The 20,306-nt window shown below is 38.0% G+C and overlaps 1 protein-coding gene across 2 annotated transcripts in view; it reads right to left on the bottom strand.

Annotated features, from left to right (window-relative positions):
* The window catches only part of MON2 (MON2 homolog, regulator of endosome-to-Golgi trafficking), a 68,126-nt gene extending 48,114 nt beyond the window's left edge, over positions 1-20,012 (bottom strand). For both annotated transcript variants that reach the window (XM_054272647.1, XM_054272656.1), the window contains exons 1-5: positions 19,825-20,012; positions 6,776-6,839; positions 2,743-2,870; positions 1,822-1,953; positions 262-391 (exon numbers count right to left, since the gene is read on the bottom strand). In XM_054272647.1, coding sequence (XP_054128622.1) covers positions 262-391; positions 1,822-1,953; positions 2,743-2,870; positions 6,776-6,839; positions 19,825-19,935 — 565 coding nt within the window. In that variant the 5' untranslated portion in view covers positions 19,936-20,012. The remainder of the gene's footprint in view (positions 1-261; positions 392-1,821; positions 1,954-2,742; positions 2,871-6,775; positions 6,840-19,824) is intronic.
* Between the last annotated feature and the right edge of the window lie 294 nt (positions 20,013-20,306).

The following is a 20,306-nucleotide window of genomic DNA, read 5'->3' as shown; positions in this document are numbered from 1 at the left end:
CTGAAGACCAGTTCTCACAGCTTGAAAAAAAAAAATCTAGGTTTTATATACTGCTGCACTGAATTGGACTGACAAACTGGTGAAAAATTTCATCACTTTAAATACAAATAAGTGTATAAAAGACAGTTAAAATTAATGATGTCTGTGATTTTTTTATAGCATCTATAGACATTTTATTACTTTGTTATCTGAAAGAGAAACATCTGATATGTGTCCAAAAAGCAGGTAAATAACAGCAAGCTGAGTAAGCAGCATGCCCACCTTTGTATCGCTCATCTTCAGCAACCACTCTCTCAAACACGACAGTCACCACCTGCCGCACTGTAGCTGCTGCAGTGTTATTTGTGATATTATCTTTTGTGAAGTGCAATCGAAAGCAAAGTACAATAGCCTGAAAGGAAAAAAAAACAACAGAAAAAACATCATGTTACAACAATACATTTCATCTTTTAGCTAAGAGTCAAGGGTGATGGATTGAGGAAGGCTTTCTGCTACAGTTTGTCAAAAGGTTGTCCAAAAAAAAAACCAAAAAATTTGAAGAACCAGAATACATTTTATGGATTACTCTAGCCAAAAAACTCTTTAGTAATCCTCCCCAAAGGCAATCAAAAAGTGGTATTTAACTGAACACATTACAATGTACCAATAAAATTGCTGTAATCATACAGAGAATACACAGTAATCATCACACAGAACAACTTGTATGAATATTATGTCAAAAGAACATTAGGATTGTAAGGTTAATCACAGAAAGGTCAGTCAAATCCAAAGCTAAAATGTCATTGCTCCTCCCACACTGAATCACAATACTTTCATAATCTTGTTGCCTTGACTGCTATTATTCCTAAGATGTGCAGTTCAACGTGTCATTGTGCTGGCAATGACCTGAATACCTTTTCCCACTGGATTTTGTTATTACCTCCAACTCATAGCTTAATACTTACCTGTTTTATAATGAATTTTGAAAATTAAGATCTGCATATGTAGTGAAACCTGTGTTTCTTGTTCTTCTGTCCATATACTGTGTTCTGGCACTTTCAAGAACCTCAACCCTGCCGGAGTATTTTACATGCTGTGAGCCATACAAGATTCAGAATTCTCTTTTGCCTCTTCTTCACATCTATGATTTGTGGACTCCACTCTGATGGTATCACCACATTAGTTTAAAATCTTACAGCAACTTGACTGAAACATGAATGTGCAATAAATGTCCGGCTGTAACAAATTTTGTACAATGTAATCTAGAAGAGCAACTTACAAAGCAGTTTCACAATTCACTGATGGTAAACAATGTTGCATCTTCAAAGAGAAGTATCTTATAATTTATATTAAATGGACTGAGGCCTGATTTTATTTGTTGAAACATAATATCCAAAATGTTTCATGTTTAAAACTATGACCCTAAGTTAGTAAAAGAAGAGCAATAACCGGACTGTTTTCAAGAGATTTAAGGCAGGGTGGAAAGCAGCTTCTTTTAACATTTTCTCTGTTACTGAGAGTGTACACTGTGCTATGTGCTCTGACTCAAATTCAAAACTACAACATATTTAACACATGAGAAGGATAGGCATTAGCTCAGTGTTTTTATTTCAAATTTCAATCAAGTCCAAAATGCATTATTGTGGAGGAATTACAAAACACATGGAAAAGGAAGCTAAAAGAAATCCTGTTTTCAGAGTCTAGCCATAAAGACAATAGGGACACAATAGAATCAAGAAAGTCCCCTCCTTGTTCATTGTTTTCACATGCTTCATATGTGAAAATTCTCCATCTTTCCTCTTGGATATTTCAAATTCCATAGCTGATACCACAAATTCTTACCTTGGACAGTGCTTCATCATGCACAACTGTATTGGTTGTTAAAAGTACAAGAACTGTTTGGAGCAATTTAAGTTCTTCAAGACTGTTCTCCATCAACTGCCAAAGCATATTGATAATGTTTCCGGCTGCAGCCTACAAAGAAATATTTTTTTGTCACGTATTACAATATTCATGTACTGGTATATTGTGTACATATGTAAGAATATCACTGTCATAAAGACATATCACAACTGAACATGTCTGTTTGTCTATACCACAGCACTGAGAATTCATTATAAAGCAAATTTCATTGTCATAAGCTTCCCAAAGTCACTTTGAAGAAGTGACAACAGAAATGTCTTAATATGTAGTACAAATTAAAACCTGTACTTAATTTTTTACTTGGAAATATGGAAGACACAGTAAAAATATATTTTACCCTCAGAATTCACTAATGTAAAATTAGTGTAATTTTACATTATGCAAGCACAACTGAAGGTGTATTTTAACAGCATCATTTTCATCAGCTTCCTAACACACTATCATGACATTTACTGCTGCAGAAAATGTGCATCCATTTTACCTTATTGTTAAAAATAAAATGTAGCAAAAGCACAATAATGTTATTGCACAGAGTATATTTGTGGATGCACAAGGTTCATTACATGTTCAGTTACCGCAGTAGAACAATGTGAACTAAATGAGCTGGTTTCAATTTTCATGGATTTCCTTCTAGAGGTTACTAATATTGCCTCACCTTTTTATTTAGTAATGTAAAAGGTTTTCTTTTAAATTACTGAAAAATAGATATAAGTAGAATATTTTGTGGACTATGTTCATTATAATATAAAGAGCCTCCTAAAACAATTCATTCACCTTCCGTTTGAGGTCTATATTTTTCACTCTGAAATATTTCTGGCTTTGTATAAAGATCGATCTTACCTCTGAAACAACTTCATGAGACATGAGCCTCTGTATGGCTGCTAGACACAGCTGAGTGATCTTTGGTTCCTTTGTTCCACAGCCCATCAGAAAAGGCTGAACCACCTCTGAACTGTTCTCTTTCAATGCTTTCAAAGAGAAATACGGAAGCAGTCAATGCTTAATACTTTGAAAAGTACAATGCAAAAACTGTTAACCACACCTATTAATAAAAGCAATCTCTAGTTTCAGAAATTTGGGATTTACACGTGGACCACAGGGAAAAGCCAAGTGAAGACAGACACTAGACTGACACAGCTCACTTCCACAATTACCCTGGCCAAGACTCAAATTCCAAGCACCTTCTCCCTTATACACTCAAGTGACTTTCCAAATCCAAAACATCCACTTAAGAGTCCATGCGGTTAGCAAGAAGGTGTAAGGTTCTGCCAACCCCAGAGCTTTCCCTGGCCTTGCCCCAGGAACCAGGCCCAGGCTGGTAGCACTGTCTGTCCTTCTGCTCTGCTTCACCTCAGCACCTAATGCAGCAGCAACCCAGTCTGGCACGGAGCAACATCCCACAGCACAGGGCAGGAAGGGGAAGGGCAAACCACCACTGACAAAACAGCAAGAGAGAGACTAGACTGCATCCTGGGTACGTTCACCTGGCTGTGAATTAGTCAAATGCTGTTTTGGTGATAAAGGGTAGCTTCTTAAAATGGACTTTTGCCAGGAGAAAACTAGTTCCCATAAACTTCTCTCTTTTCTTTTGGTTTGGTTTTTTGTTTTGTTTTTTTTTTTGTTAAGGAGAAAAAGCTTCATAATGAATACAACATTCTACACTGCATATAAAACAGGTCTTTTTTCCATAAAAGTAATTCAAGAAATCTATACATAATAAAATTTTAGAATATGAAAATACCAAAAATATGAAAGGAAAGCATGGCTCTGACTGATGAGTGGTTTTCCATTTGCAGGTATGTTTGCTGATTCATGCAACTTCTAAGATTTTAGCTGCTCATCACCATTTCAGATACTAAAAATTTCCTCACAATTGAAAGTTCAATGTCTGTTCTTACACTGGATGTCATCCACTGTGTTTTAGTCTATGTGTAATAGAAGAAATGTATTCATGAAAAGTTTCACACGCTTTTCAGAGGACAGCAGTTACCACAAACAAAAAATACATTCTCACATGAAAATGCAAACATGATCTACACTACTAAGCATCACTACAACTGATTTGGAAAAAAAATGAAACAAGTTAAAACTACAAAAAAATACTTGAGTGATATTCTCCAATTGAAACACTGACTCAGAAGTTTCTACAAAAAGGATAGGCTATTATAAATTATGGATGCCAACTTTCTATAAGATAATAGTTCTGACAGGGTGATATCAACACACAGTCCAGTTTCATCAGCCTCTTCAGAGCCAGTGCAGGCTCTATGTCCAGTTGACATTTCTGAACTACCACTAAATTCTAACCATCAAGCAGAACAAAGCAAGCAAAAAGATACCACAAAACATTTATCCTTAATATGAAACTTGAGATACAGTTCTGAATGGTTAAAATGGCATGAGTTAATAAATAACAAGACTAAGAACAAATTTAGTCTTTTACAATACATTCTTCTATAATCCATTAAAAGCAACAATCTCACAACAGAATCTATATAAGTATTTTTAGTTAATGAATCTGAAAAATCAATGTTTTGTAGATCTCCTTTGGTACCTATCTGGTTTTATAGCAACCAGGCAGAGTTGTTCCCCGTTCAGAGGATCTGGAGCTAAATGCTGATGACCCCTTCCAACTCAGAATATTCTGTGATCGTGTGTTTCAGTGGCTGTATTAGCTTCAGTCTTAAAATGCACAATAAATTTGTTATTGCCAGGTCTGCCTCCATTTTGCTACCAATTTATGGCAGAATATATTAAAAAGAAATCTACCTTACTGAACCATAACAAATGAGAAGGTTTTGGAAGTATAACTTACCTGTTCATTTCATCAGCAAGATTATAATTCTGATTTTTTAGAAGAACTCCTAAACCATAAGTTTTTGCACATCTCAAAGCCACATGGAAATAATTTCTCAAATTTATCTCCTGTGATAAAAGGCTTTCTCCTCATCTGGAATTTCTCAAATTCTAATAAATAAATAATAAAGTATGTACACACTGCCAAGAATGAAGACTTTGAAACAGCTCAACTTAACTTTTCAAAGAGAAAGAGAGAAGTTAGATCAATGACCTCAAAGTTCTGGCAGGTTAAACATATCCCACCAAAAATAACAAAGATTTTAATAAAGATTTTAAGCCTGCATCTATTTTCCTAAAAATTGTAATCTTACACAATGAAATGCTTCAAGAAAGCACCAGATCAGCTTATTCAAAACAATCTGATACATTTGTTCTTGTCTATGTTAGTGAAATGACAGTTTACATCAAGATATTAAAAAAATCATATCCTGATCAAAATATTTATTTGTATTACTAGAATGTCTTGTAGATGCTCCTAAATAATCTAGCAGTCAAAATGTATCCACTGGATTCCACAATTACATTGTAGCATTTTGCAGCTTTATTATTACAAAGTGATATACATAATTTTTCTTCAGAAGACTTTAAATATTTGATAGACAACCTCTTGACACTACCTTATGTATAAGATTAGCTTTTAATTGATACCTCAAAAACCACAAAAGTTCATAAAGAATTGATTCTGTTTAGTGACATTATGCTTTAACTGTGGAATATTAGGATAATGTTCAGGCACAGTACATTTTCCCAGTACAAAACTGTGGAACAGAGGAAGCAAAAGTTATTATCCTATTAGCAAAGATTAACTAATCAAAATAACTTTTAGGACCTGCTGGTTTCCCAAACCTCTTAACAACAAATCTCTGCAGGTTTTTTGAATGAAATAAATACTAAGTACATTCCAGTTTGAACTTTCCAAGAGTACATAATTTTAAAAATTTTACCAACTAAGAGAAAGTGTTCCCTCAAAAAGATGAAAGCAAAGACTGCCCATCCATGACTAAATTTAAAGATCTTTCCTATCTCTTCCCTTTGAAAACTAAAAACCAGAGAACTTTGCAGGATTAGAAACTAGCTTTCTAAAATAAAAACTTCTTTATGCAGTAATATGTTGACAGCTTCCAAAATGGCTAACTACTGTTTTCCCTTTTTCATTTGTGTATTTTGATATAGCTGACATTACCTGGCAAACTTTTCCCACTTATGTCAGCATACATGACAGCAGTAAAAACAAAGAAAATAAACAAATAAAAAAGAGGCATTAAAGTGAAATACTGAGGAGTGGATCTGTTAATACAAATAATCCTAGAAAATGCCTCCTTAACAATACCTGATTTACAAATCTCAAAAGTAGATATGGTTTTGCAGCTATTTCACTGGACTTGCCAAACAATCTAACATTTCAAGGATTTTGACTGCATCTGGGGTAGACACTCAAGTATTGATGCAGGGACATTCAAATCCGGCCAAGGGCTTTACCAGCAACTGAACAAGAAGCCAACTTTATAAAGCTGAAGACAGTCAGGAGATATTGTTTAAGCACTTACAAACCTCCATCTCACAAGATATGTCCCATCTCTTAAGCCATTGGAACATCTTAAATTGAATGATCTTGTCTCAGATAAAGATGGATTTTTGCCTGCCAGTTGCAAGTCCCAAAGGCTGGACTAATACATAGATGTGGATCATACTGCAGAACTCCACACAGAGCACTCAACCACAACGGCTAAAACACTGAAAATGTAGGGCCTGAGTATTTCATGGTGCTTTTCTAAGTGGATGATTACTTTTGTAGAGCATCAACTGAAAATGGAGCCCTTCCTCAGCATCCTAATAGCACTAACAAGAAGCAAGTAGTGTTAAAAAATTTCTACACTCGATTTTTTGCTAAGTGCCCAAAAGTAAAGAGCACACACTAAAAGACGTGTAGCATTATTAGACATATCCAAGACACCTTTTAACATTTTGATCTGTAACTCAGCTTCATTCTTCCTACTGCACAGCAAATAATTACCTGCCAAAATATCTGTGTTTCGTGCAGCTATTGTTTTCACTTTTATTATTCCTGATTCAGCAGCCTGGAAGAAAAGAAAACAACTAGTTTAGATGCTATATCATACATCAATATCTGTAAAGAAATAAAAAATATTATAGATAAATAAAAAGGTATAGTCTCAGATAAAGAAATGCATTTGCAGTGGTTTCTGCCAGCAGAGTTAATGCAGAAGTGAAATTTTTGTAGTTGCTGGAATTCCTTTCTAGAATCTCACAGGAAGGGTTATATTCAGAATTTTTAGAAATCATGATTCTCACTGTATTACTTTCCAGCCTTATGAATGAAAAAAAAAAAATCACTAGTAAGCATAAACACTGTTACAGTCTCTAGACAGTTTCAAATTACAAGGATAAAAATGAAATCCATCTTCCCCCTGGATTTTGGCTCCCAAATGTCCTACACAAATGACCCCGTGGCAATGCCACAAAGGTGGCTTTCTAGCAACACTTTTTGCTCTTCCCAGCATGCCATACAGAGCACAGCACCAGCTCCTCTTTCCCTTTCCCTCAAGTTTGACTTGGCAGAGCAGCCGCATCATCCTCTTGCTCTCCCACCCCTCCAGCAGGGCCAGGGCTGGGCTGCCCAGCCCAGCCAGGGCATCACACACGGCCCAAGGGAACAGCAACTCCCTCTCCAGAGCCCACAAACACTCCCCTGCAGAAATCACTCAAGCCTTGCTCTCTAACAGAAATCAAGCCAAACTGGAAACAACACTGAAGCTTTGCATTTCAAGACCTTGACTTCTGAAAGCTTTGTATACAAAACAAAAAAGATACGTTATACATTGTGCTCTTCCAGTTTTTAAATTTCATTAATACACTATAAGCCTCCGGAAAGAATTAAACAAATCAAAATAAATGCAACAGGTTTTCCCAAATGACTGGATGCAAATTGCTGGAAAATACTGTTCTGCAAATTTGAAAGCACACTTCCCCTTTTATTTTAGCTTTGTATTTCTGTGCACTTTCAACACTACACATTACTATTTTTCCTCTGACACGACTATTTAAAGATGTGTGCTGTCACCTCATAAAACAGATTAGAGAAGCAAAGAAACAGTGCCATCAGAAATATGAAAATGATAGTACATGAAGTTTTACCAAGTGTTAATATTCCCTCTCCATCAGAACATTATTCCAACACGGTTTCACAGAAAGTCAGGTTAAAGTGACTGTATAAATTCACAATTAAATTAAGAGCTGACATACATATTTCTCAAAATAGCTAAATGAGAAATGCAAAGTTGAGGGGTTTTTGTTTGGTTGTTTTTTTAAAAATTTTGATTTCCGAAAACAATATAGGAAGACTAAGCACTGCCTTAAAATTCTGGAGATTTATTTAAATTTTTCTGAACACAGTTTTCTACTTTAAAAATGAAGCCAATAATATTCAGAGTTCCTGATTAATGATACAACATGCTCAAATGAACACAAAGCGACATGAACATACATATTTTGCATAACTAAAATAAGGCATGCCAAATGCAGCTCTTATTTATTTTAATCATATTAACTTAATGTGTTGAACTTCTTGTCATAACACTTTGTTTCTACTAATTAATATGAAGGATTTGTCACAGTCCAACTTCAATCATCTTTAAATGAAAACTAATCACAATTACTAATGGCAATTGATTTCTGTCTTGCCAGGAGTGACAAACTCATTCTGATTCCAAGAAATATTAAGCCTGCTCATAGTAGTGGCATTCACAAACACCATGCACTTCGCACAGAAATTTTCCAATATAATGGCTCTCAGTTTTTTCCATGCTGGCTTTATATAAAATACTATATATTAAAAAAAAAAAAAGTAAAACAAAAAAACTGCTGAATATAAGCATTCTTCCCCATGAGATACAGAAATTTGTATGATCATCTGCATGATGCTATGGTTTCTATTCCAAATCTCAGTTAAAAATATTTACAGTTAAAAACTAATTACACCACATGTACCCTACAAAATACTCTATTATATGAGTAAAAGAGACAACATATTAACACTATAAAAATATACCTCAGTTGATCACAAATAGCCAATAGAAAACATGATAACTACAAACAGTTCTAATCTGCATACATTAATGCAAAAGTGTGCTGGGATTGCATCAGTTTAAGTGGCAAATTAAAAGATATATTCATAGCTTTTTAAGTTTACAAATTTACATCAATTACTATAGCAGTTTGCAGGACACTGTCACATGAGAACAGAATCTCATAAAGCACTAATCAAGGAGAGAGCATTATATTGTATGTATTTATGGGTACAAATACGATAATTTACTTTCACATAAATATAAGACACAATGTTTTTAAATCAATACCAATTTTAGCTGTTACATTACCAGCTTCCCTTAGCACCACAACTCATAGTAGCCTAACAAGCAAGTCAGTTCTCTCTTTATTTTGAACAGAAGAAAATATACATGGAATTCCTGAAACTTAACAAAGCTTAAATGTATTTAAAACCTTCAGCCAATTAGATTTCCAATTCTGCTGCTTTAATAATTGTGAAATGAAGTGATATAAAATGTCTCAAACACACACATGCCATTATTGAGTTTTGGTTCATGTTTCTCCTGAAGCAACTGCAGCATCCAGTCTGGGAAGGTGAAATATTGACCAAGAAGAGAAACTGACTCTCAGGGATAGCATATATTCAAATCAATCTCTTCCAGCACTTTGATCTGGCTTTAATCAAACAGTCAATAACTCCCAGTAAAATTCAACAAGACCCTCTACACTCAAACACTTGCCCCATCATCTTTCTGCTTCCATGGAAATTACCAAGTATTTGCTAATTACATGGAAATCCTCCTTCACAGAAATCAAAGCAAGGCAAAGAGACAACCTATGTGCCAAAAAAAAAATATTTAAAAGATCAGGAGAGTGCAGTTTCAAGCAGACTGAAAAGGAGTCTGTGCATAACATCTATGTTCTGACCTCAAAGTTCCTCTCTGAATGCACAATCTGAAAACAACATTCACAGCTGCCTTACAGAGGTTCTCTGCATGTGAGAGACCACAATGTGGAGATGCATAGAGACTTCCAAACACAGCTTCAGCAGCTTCTCAAATCCAAAACTCTTACTCTCCTAGCAGCCTTCTCAGTCTGCAGCTGAAACAGGGAAAACTTTCAGCCTTCCTGTCACAGATATGCTGTGAGCATCTTCCCAATTTTTGGAAACTTTTACTTTGTTTAGGATCTAAAGCACTTATTGGGTAACAGAGGCAGATAATATCCCCTCAGGCAATCAGGAAGGAAAGATTTAACACATCCTCAAGCAAAACCAACATTTACCAACATCCAGGTAACATTCACGAGCTAAATTTTTCCACATTACATACATTTAAAGCTATAACTCATAAATCCCATATGAAGGTATTAGGATAACTGGGATATTCAATTCTACATGAATTCAACATGACGTAAAGGCAAGTCATCCACACCATGAGTGGTAAGTGGATCTAGAAAGCACCAGTTCTTCAAATCTGTCTTCTGGGACATTGTGGAAGCTCCTAAATCCAGCTGCAGTAGGCAATCTACATTAACTAAAGATACCACTTGAGCTAACTCCATGATCACCATATCATTACCCTGCAGCCCAAGAACAGGACTTGTCTTGGCAGTACAAAGAATAATAGCATGGCATATGCTTGAACATTTAACATTAATAGAGGTACATCTTGGACCTCTATTGCAATGCATACAGACAGGCAAGTAAAGGACCAGAGGCATCAGCTGGCATGTGATCTGACAGTACATCAGGTGCTCTGCAGTAATCACTATGGATTTGTCATTCATTACTCTGGGGTAAACATGAAAGTGCTAGCTTTCTTTTACTGAAAAATAATAACATAGTTAACAACTTTTCATAAGGGAAAGATGACACAAAATTTGAATCTAAAGTGAGAAAAAGTAATTGTTGTCTCTGCCATAGCAATTGTTTCTTTAAAAGTTTCTAACTATTTTTTTAAAAAGTTTTAAAAGGATAAACATGCTGATCTTCAAAGGAATTTGTCTCTAACAATTAGGAACAAAGTCAACACCTTTTTGACTTTATTAACCAAAAAATATATATTCCCATAAGGATATTTATTGCAACAATCAAACATGTACTAATTTATACTAAGGATTGATCTAACATCAAGAATCTTTTTGTATGAATTTCTAAATGTGATAGCATTGTTACCAAAAGTTAATAAAACCAAGAATTTTCACTGCTAGTGCTTTTGAATGACCATTTGTGTTTTCATTGTACATTGGAGCAAATTGCTATCTCCAGAGACACTAAAATTGTTTTCACGTTTGAAGTCCTTACCACACAAGTTATTGATTTCTCTATTCTCAAAAGAAAAGCATTCAGAAAGAATGATTTTTATTGGTATTTACATTACATTGTTTGCCAACCTTTTATTAAGACTGGATGAGAGTAATATGTTATCTATAGTCACTTCCATATCTATTACATGAAATAAAAAGAGCAATTTTTTTCTATCCATGACTGTCTGCCTTTCCAACTGGGACACTAAACCTATATCCAACAGTTTAAATAAGAGGTCCTCCTGTCCAAAGTAGAGTTTCACTTCATTGTTATTCTGGCTTGCTGTGCAAAAGCACATTCTGGACCATTACTATACTGCTAAGCTATTGCTTAAAAAGAACACACAAAAAACTCCTCACTAAATCAGTCTCATGAAAGCACTCAAGTGTACTACATTTGTGTGAAAAAGCCCTGTACTTGCCTCCTGTATTTTTATCTTCCTCCCCCTGAGTACAACCCCTACTTTGACCCTCCTCTTTTATGTATACTCATTTTACATGTAATTTAAACTGGCAAAATGCCAGTCTTGATCTGACATTGCTGTGCACTCACAGGGGTTTATTACACTGAACAGTTTATCATTTTGTTACAAAATTACCATAAATTCGGAAAACAAAAAGCTTTAACAGATTTTATCATACACTTTCTTCTCCAGCTGAAGATTTAAGATATTGCAGTTTATATTTTTTCAAAAACACACAACCTTGTTCATTTCCAGCTTTAGTGCAACTATATTAGTCGCTCTCATATTCAGAGTGCTCATTCACACTTAACAGGAATGACTACTCCTCTGGCCCATTAATCTTCTGAAACGGTCAGTTTGCAGTACCAGCAGCCAATTCAGAATGCTGAAGGTTAACCATCAGTAATGACAGGAGAATTGCCAGAGTTATCTGAAGTCTTCAGAGCTGCTGCCTCTGGAGCTGCCTCACTTGACGTGAACATAGAGATACTCAAATACAAATACATGCTCCCACAAGTTTTCATTTGACAGTCAAAATATTACACCTCAGCTGGAAAGAGCATCACATACAAATTAACAGATCCAATCACAAGGCATAACATAAAACAACTCATTACCAAACTGCACTAATGTAGACAGAAAGGCAAAAAAGCTAACACCTGAAAGAGAAGAAACACAAGTCACATAGCAACGAATTTCTAAGTTCTTCTTCTCTCTTCATCAGAGAGAGCAAGGATGTACCTCATATGTTGTGCTGTATTCTGTATAAATTGTATGGATACCTAAATAGTATGTATAATACATTATACATGATATCTCTCAGGATAAGGATATCTCTTAAGATACCCTTACACTACATAGGTACCTAATGTAAATAACACCTTATATACATGTTTATATCTAATGCATATAATACATTAGATACCTATGTAGCATCAGGATGTACTGAGAGAAATCTCTTAATGTGTCCAGCATTAAGAGATTTCTGAGTGATCCATTCAAGTACCATACAACTGATTTTAAACCACTGAAACAGAGCACTTGCACTTGAAATGTAGTTACTTACTTTTGACACAACAATTATCATTCTATGTTAAAAATAAAACAACCCCCTGTTTCAGAGCTTCAGGAGACATACACTTGAAGTTCAAACTAATGTTGCCTTCAGCTTCTCGAGCACAACAGACAGGATCAGGCAACTTTTGAGGATTTGCCACAAGTACTATATTCAGTCAGCAATGTCCATTTGCCAGACACCTGGTAAAGGGAAACAACAGTTCACAGTTTAGGCACTAATTGAGAACTGGAGTCACCAAGGATTTCCAACTTCTGCTGCAAGTTTCCTGTATAATATTCAAAAAGCCATGGGAGGCAGATGAGAATTAAATCAGAGATTAGGATGCACAAATTTAAATATTTAGACTCCCGTTACAATGGAGATTGTCTTCTCTGAATGCCCCTTAATTCTTAAAGCCTCTCCTTAAGCTAATTCAGCTGACCCACTAGCAGGGGCTCAATGCAGAGGTCTAAGCTCAGGCCTGTGTATCCAAGACAACTACACGCAGACACCAGAAGACCCAAGCTCTTCTGGACCAGAGGCTGGAAGTCAAGAAGGAAACATTACTGAATCTCAAGTGGCAATGTAGAACACCCAGTGTGTAGGTGTTCTGCACAATCAATGAAGCTCAGACACCCTACATCAGGCAACGTCATCCTGCAGAGAAAAGTGTAACTTGGAAATCAGAAAGACAGACCAATATAGTGAAAGTTTCACCAATTTTCTTCATTCATTACATTTCAAGGCATTACATGATGAAGAAACTTGACCTGTGTGCCTTATGTGAATCACTTCAGAACATGTGACATTTCTATTCACAGACTAAAATGATCACATGAAACTTATGATTTACAATTGACCATGAAGCTTAGAACACATCTGAATAGATGTTTTCCCCTGTAAGACTTTACTTTTAAAAACATAATTTTGAAAAAATACTACTGTATAAAAGTCAATATAAAATAAAAATCACTGCAAAATTAATGGACTCCAAACATGCAGCTAGCAGATGCAGCAAATGGTAAAGATCAGAAATTATAAAAAAAAATAAAAGAGATATTAGGGATTAGTGGTTTCAAGTCACCAGCTCAGCTATGGGCTGGCAACTCAAGAATGCTACAGAGTAATCTCCAGTCACATGCACAAAACACATGCTTTAGTGCAAGCTGCCTAAGTATGACAACATACATTTTACAGAGCATTGTTTCTCTATTTTGAAAAACCTCTTAAAACACAGTTAAGTGAATACCCATTAAAAAAAACCAACCAACAAACAAAATCCTCTAGTTTTCATCCTTTTAATGTTGTGAAGACCTGAAAATAAACCTGGAAAGTTCAGTGTAGGTTGAATTCCCTGTGGGCTATAGTGTCAGAATTACTTAAACCATTTTATTCAAAAAATAAAGCAGGAAATCCAAAAATTTGGTTACTCCCACAGAAAATGGTTTATGTCTTCTTTCCTAGGATCATTTGGCTCATCCTTTTACCACTAAGGTAGCAGAGCAAAATGAATGCAGAGCACTCAGAAACTATTCAATGCTAGAAGTACATCAAGTGACTCAGATGCTCATATCACAAGACAGCTCAGCATGTAATTTCTTCCTTAGCCTTCTGCAGTATGTCTACTGCCCTATATTCAACAAAATTTCTGAAATATTATTACCATTACAGAACAAACAGCTAACAAATATTCACACATGTTTTAACTGTTCCTTCCAGTTGCATTAGGAGTCCTAATGATCACTTTGACATTATACACTAAATTAACTGATCTGTATCTTTTTAATGAGCGTTTACCTTTTGCAATACATCCTCATGTTTAGTTTCACACAGCTACCCAATGACATCAGAGGTTCTCTAAAAAGAACAAGCTTCCCAATTACATTAGCTTTAAAATGTGTTTGGCATATCATTCCTAAACAAGAATGATGTAACCCAAGGGACTGAACTGTCATGTATGTCACTCAATGCAAACAAGACTGGACTCTAAAGGAAGAAATGTAGAATAATGCTCGTCTTCACACAACACAACACACAGCCTCTCAGTAAGGGCAAATCCTATCTCTTGCCTCAGGCTAGTCCACACCACATCTACTGTAATTAAATAATTTAAAGTTTGCTTTGTCCAGAAGTCACTCAAATCCTACCTTTTTAACTTTTACCCTATGAGCTTTCTAAGGCTACTTGCCTGCAAGAAGAGTTACTCATAAAAGAAGAAAAAATAAGTCTGCAAAATTGGATTCTATTCTTTTTCCCAGATGCAGCAAATTATAATACAGTTTCAAAAAGATGTCTATGTGCCAAAGGCGCACAACTCAGTAAGTAGCTAAGTAAAAGCAATACTGCTCCTTCAAACAAGGATTAGGTAAAGAAACAGCACAGTGAGGCTACCAAAAGCTTTCTTCCAAGAGACTCAAGAGAGCACTTCTACTGATCAAAATATTCAATGCTAATTCTGTGATGCCCTTCCAGTGGAGGCAAGTCAAATACAACCTCTTTCCCAGCCCCATTACAGCAACAAACACCCTAAAACATAAAGGCACCCACAACCCATTACACAACTGCCAAGAAAAGGGCATGCCCTGGCCCAGGCCAAGCTGATCCTGCAGTAGTCCCTGTCTGCCCCAACACTGCCAGCCCACTGCCTTCCCCTCTCCTACCAGCAGAGATGTGCCTGAAACTGTGCAGGGAGCTGGATAAGAGTTACTTTTGTTTGGTTGGTTGGTTTTGGTGGTATTTTTTTAAACTCACTTTGCTTTTACTCCTATTTAAAAGTCAAGAAAAGACCTGAGACAACATAGACAATACAAGCCACAAGCCTACAAGAAAGTTGCGACTGCTTGATTGGATCTGTGTAAATAACAAAGACTTACATACATTGATTGGATCTGTGTAAATAACAAGGATTTACAACTGGAACTCAGGCTGCAAGAAATTTCTGGGTATACTCATTTCTCATTTTAACTCCATTACTTCTGCCAATTATAAGTATTTTCCCCTTGTATTTCTAAGTTTTTTAATGCAGTGGAATTATCTAACCAAATCAGATGCAGTTTACTGAGTGGTATTTTCATTCCGTAATAAGAAACAGCAGGTAAACCTATTTAGGACAGTAAACCATCTTCCATTTGGTGATAAGAGAAAATTCTTACTCCAGTTCACTAAGGAGAGCACCACTAGCTTTCCCCAAATGCAGCACACAATAGCCAAACTCCAGTCACTAGCAGGTCAAAACAGTTTATAAAGCTCTGTGTGTGCAGCATGCAATTCAGTGCAGCATAAGCAGCACTGCAATACTCTCTAGGACAGAGCAAATCTCAGAGCCCACTGTATTAAAAATTATGTGTTAAAGATCAAGTAGTATTGTTTTCTAGGAGAAACACCAGATTATTTGAGATAACATCAACAGGACTGATGCCTCTACCAAAGACTGTTTCACCCTCTGTAATTTCAATCTGCAAAAGACAGTGTTTTATTCACACTTCCCTGAGAGCTTCTATCCCATCCATGGCTGGCATCTACTTTTCTAATTGGGCAACAGAAATACATAATGAAAATACAAATATACTTTCCAGCAATGTCATTATTTGCATGACTACCAGTATAAACAGGTTTGGCATATCAGAGACATAGTCACCATATCCCTTCTTGGTCATAGTGTATAGCATTCATGTCTAGTACACTTCTGTAGTCACTGCTGATCTGAGGAAGTATCAAACATAAAAAACATCTAGCAACAAAGAGAAACGGGCTTCAACTGTAATAGTAACTGGTATTCTCCACACCCTTTAGAAAAATAACTCTGTTATGTTATTTAAACCCCAAACTTTTTCAGCAATACAATTTCAGGTTCTTTCTGCAGCTCCTATTTTAAAGCCTTAAATGGCATAACCTAGGAAAAGCCTACTTTGGTATTATTCGTTAACATAGAGCACAGACAACATATGGATACTTTGGAGCCAACATCCTGTTATTTCTCAGTTAAAAGCTCTAACTAAGGGGAAGGAAGTTGGCCATATTTGTGTCCAAGTTTAACAATGGGAGAAACTCACTAATTTCAACGTTTCTTAACAGATTATTGAAGTTAGCAAAAACCTCAGAATCTACAGCTGTAAGTAACTGGACTTAAAACTACACAATTTTCACGTGAACATGACCTACTAAGAAAACTTTACAGACTCAGAGTTACAGAAAAAACGAAATTAAAGTCCTCAAAACATTGAAGAGTTCAAGTTCCATTTTCAATAAGGTTTCATTAAGAACTCACTTCTACTTCCTAACTGAGGATAAGATCTAGATCCCATGGTCGGTTGTCCCCTTCTCTTCTGCATACAAACCCCTCCCTCATCCTTCTCCTCCAAAAGAATTCTACTAAATTTCTTCAGTTGTGTCATATACATGCCTGTTCAAAGAATCATTTAATATTGTTTTGGTGTCTCTGAACCTAAGAGATTCTGTATAATTTTGTAATAACATAAGCCTTAGAAAGGTGTTTAGAGAGTGAAAACTAAGCCTCTTTTAATAAAACAGGCTCTATTTTTCTGATCATACAACTGGTCTAAATCCTTACAATACTGGTTAAAGAATTTACTCAGATTAATCATCCGAGTAACAACCAGAACTGAGAAGTACATTACTACTTTTATCACAGCAAACCCATCACCTAAATTCACTTCGTAGAATTTTAACACTATTAATATAAAAACAAAACAACAAAACCAGAACAGACAATTCATTTTAGAAGTGGCTGAAGATAACAACTGTGAGCAAAGTCTTTGACTATGTCAGACACTAGAAAGATGAGGAGAAACAGTTTACCTTTACAAAGTACCTATCAAATCTAACAACTTTGATATACATCTCATAACTATTAATTTGGGACTAGGAGTTTTTCAATAGTCTTATCCCAGTATGGTAAGTGACATGAAAGCATACACACCAACTGCAACACAAACTCATAAATTACAATGCATGTGGGAGAGTTTAGTTACACTGCAAGTTAACAAGTGAGCTGGTAAGAATCTGTTTTCAAAAGCCAGTATTTAAACATGGTTTTAAAAAGTGGTGCTGCTTCAAGTCAGTAAGAAGAATATGCCATTCCTCTGATCATTCTAGCCAAATCTAATCACGATCAGACCAAAAGCATGCAATTAAAATATCTCCTTAAGCAGCTGAGATTTGACAAAAAAAGGACACCCATTTTCTTTAAAACTAGAACAAAAAAAGGGCTTCCAGAAGTGAGGAAGTAAGATCGTTTCCTGCAACTGTATCATACATCCTACTGTAAGACTGCTTCCACCTCAGACTGTTTGTAAGAGTACACAACTCCCAGCAGAAAGTCCCACCTCCTTATAAACATCTTTCTGTACTATTCCGATAAACCTATCCAAATCCCAAACAATTGTGAAAAAGTTTGTTAAGTGCTTTTAATGAAGAAAGCTACACAAATTGCTGTCAATTTAAAGTGAACAACACAAAGGTTGAGCTTACACAAGAATATGATAAACGTGCTGAACAAGTATGAAGTACATAAAGTAGTTACTATAATATTCCGCCATGGCAAACTTAATGAGGCATTACTAAAAATACTTAGCTTATGAACGACACTGCCCAAGTCCTTTGGAGATCTCAAGGAAAATAAATGTTAACACAGTGGGGAAACTTGTTCAGAGATGAAACAAGAGTCACACAGTAATACACAGAAGGGAGTGCAAGCAGCACTCCCATCTCCCTTCAAACACACAGAAGTTTCTGTTCTACTGACTGCAGCTCTTTCTTATTTACATGTGACCATACACAATTCATCAGGACTGATCGTAACTTTCTCTCGTTTTTCTGTGACCACACAAAATTTCACAAACGCACCAACATTCCTCTGCCAACTAAAATAGTACACAACATTCTCTGCTACAGTGTGTCACCTCATGTCTCTCAAAACAAGCACAGTCATTAGCTTCAATTCAGCTGTTAAAGTGTATATTACTTTGTACAACATTAAATATGCTATCACTTAATTGGAACTTAAGTCACATAACACACGCAATGCCTTTCTCAGATGCTTCTGGGTCTGCATCTTAATCTGACCTAATTATTTAATATTTTTCCTCCCGCTATTTCATAGAAAACTTTTTTAAATGGCAAGCAGCAAACTGCTGATAGGGAAAAAGTTAAACTAACTGTATAAAAACAACGGAAAAACATATGGTTAAAAAATATATTTTAAGTTAGCAAAAAAAATTCGGATTCCTCTTCAATTAAAATAATCCTGTTCACCGAGATTACTGAGATCTCAGACTGCACAGCATAAAGTCACGTTTCAAAACCAAAATACACAGTCCTACTGTAATGAGTATATTAAACAGTTTCTTAAGAAGAGAGGAAAAAACAGTAACCCAAACTTCTGTGTCTCCCAAGCTTCCTCAACTGTGCCCACACCGTTGAAAAGCCACACTGCCCCAGAACGACGCGGCAGCGATGACGAGCGACCGCCACAGCTGCCACCGGCAGTCACGGGTGTGCAGTGCTGAGGAATAAGGCACCGGGCCGGGCACCACAGCCTTCGAGAGAGCGGCAAGGCACAGACCCGAGGGGAGACCTGCGGGGCCCCGGCTCCCCCGGCAGCCGCAGGGCCGGCCGGGCTGAGCACGGCCCTCCTCGGCCGCAGCGCGCCCAGCGGGCTCCCCGTTCGCTCGGGGCGGACAAGCCCCAGCGCTGAGCTCGCCTCCGGCGAGTTCCGCTCGCTCCGTGGCGCCGAGACAGCCGAGCCGAACTTCGTGTTTTCCCCCCAGGGCGCCGAGGGGCCGCCCCCGCTTCGCCCGCCGACAGCCGGTCTGTCCGCCAGCCCCGAGGGGCACAGCCCGGCCCACGGCCCCCGCCTCGGCAGCGCACTGACAACAGCAGCCACAGAACACGCGACAGGCACAGCCACATCTGGGCACAGCCATGGCTGGGCACAGCCACATCTGGGCACAGCCACATCTGGGCACAGCCCGCGGCCGTGGAGGTCGGAGCTCAGCGGGAACGGCACCGGGCTGGGTACCGGAGCAGGGGCTCGCCGGCAGCTCCGCTCCGGCCCGGCCCCGGGGCCATAGAGGCCCCTCCGGAACGGCGTCCGCAGTCCGGCTCAGCCCAGCACGGCCCGGCCTGATTCGGTTCAGCGCCACTCACCTCCTTGACGGGGGGGAATTTTTTCCGGCACTCCAGGCTCAGGCCCCGCAGGTCCCCCTGCATGTTTTCCAGCAGCTTCTTCACGGCTTCGGGGCTGCTGGTCCCGGCCATGGCGCCGCCGGGCCGGCCCCGGGCCGGGCGCTGCTCCGAGCGGGCAGGGGCAGCGCCTGTCGCTCCGCGGCCCCGGCTGACACGTCTGCGCCCCGCACCGGAACCCTCCGGCCCGGCCGCGTCCCCTCCCCGCTCCGCGTCCCCCCCGCTCCCACAATCCCGGGCGCCGGCAGCTTCCGCACACACGGCCGGGGGCGGGGAGAGCGGCGGCCGCCGGCTGGGAGGGAGGAAGGCACGGAGGGAGGGACGGAGGCGGCACCCGGAGCCGTCCTGCCGGGCTGGGTCGGGCGCGGCCCAGGGAGCGGGGCTCTTTCCCCAGGGTCCTTTCACCGCAGTGTCACTGGGTCGGCATGAAGGGGCAGGAGAGGCGC

The sequence above is a fragment of the Melozone crissalis genome, unplaced genomic scaffold (genome assembly GCF_028551555.1).
Source record: "Melozone crissalis strain CALT ecotype California unplaced genomic scaffold, PUWL_Pcris_2 ptg000004l_1, whole genome shotgun sequence".
Lineage (NCBI taxonomy): Eukaryota > Metazoa > Chordata > Aves > Passeriformes > Passerellidae > Melozone > Melozone crissalis.
Note: the sequence above shows the minus strand (reverse complement) of the source record. Positions and strands in the feature narration are given on the sequence as shown.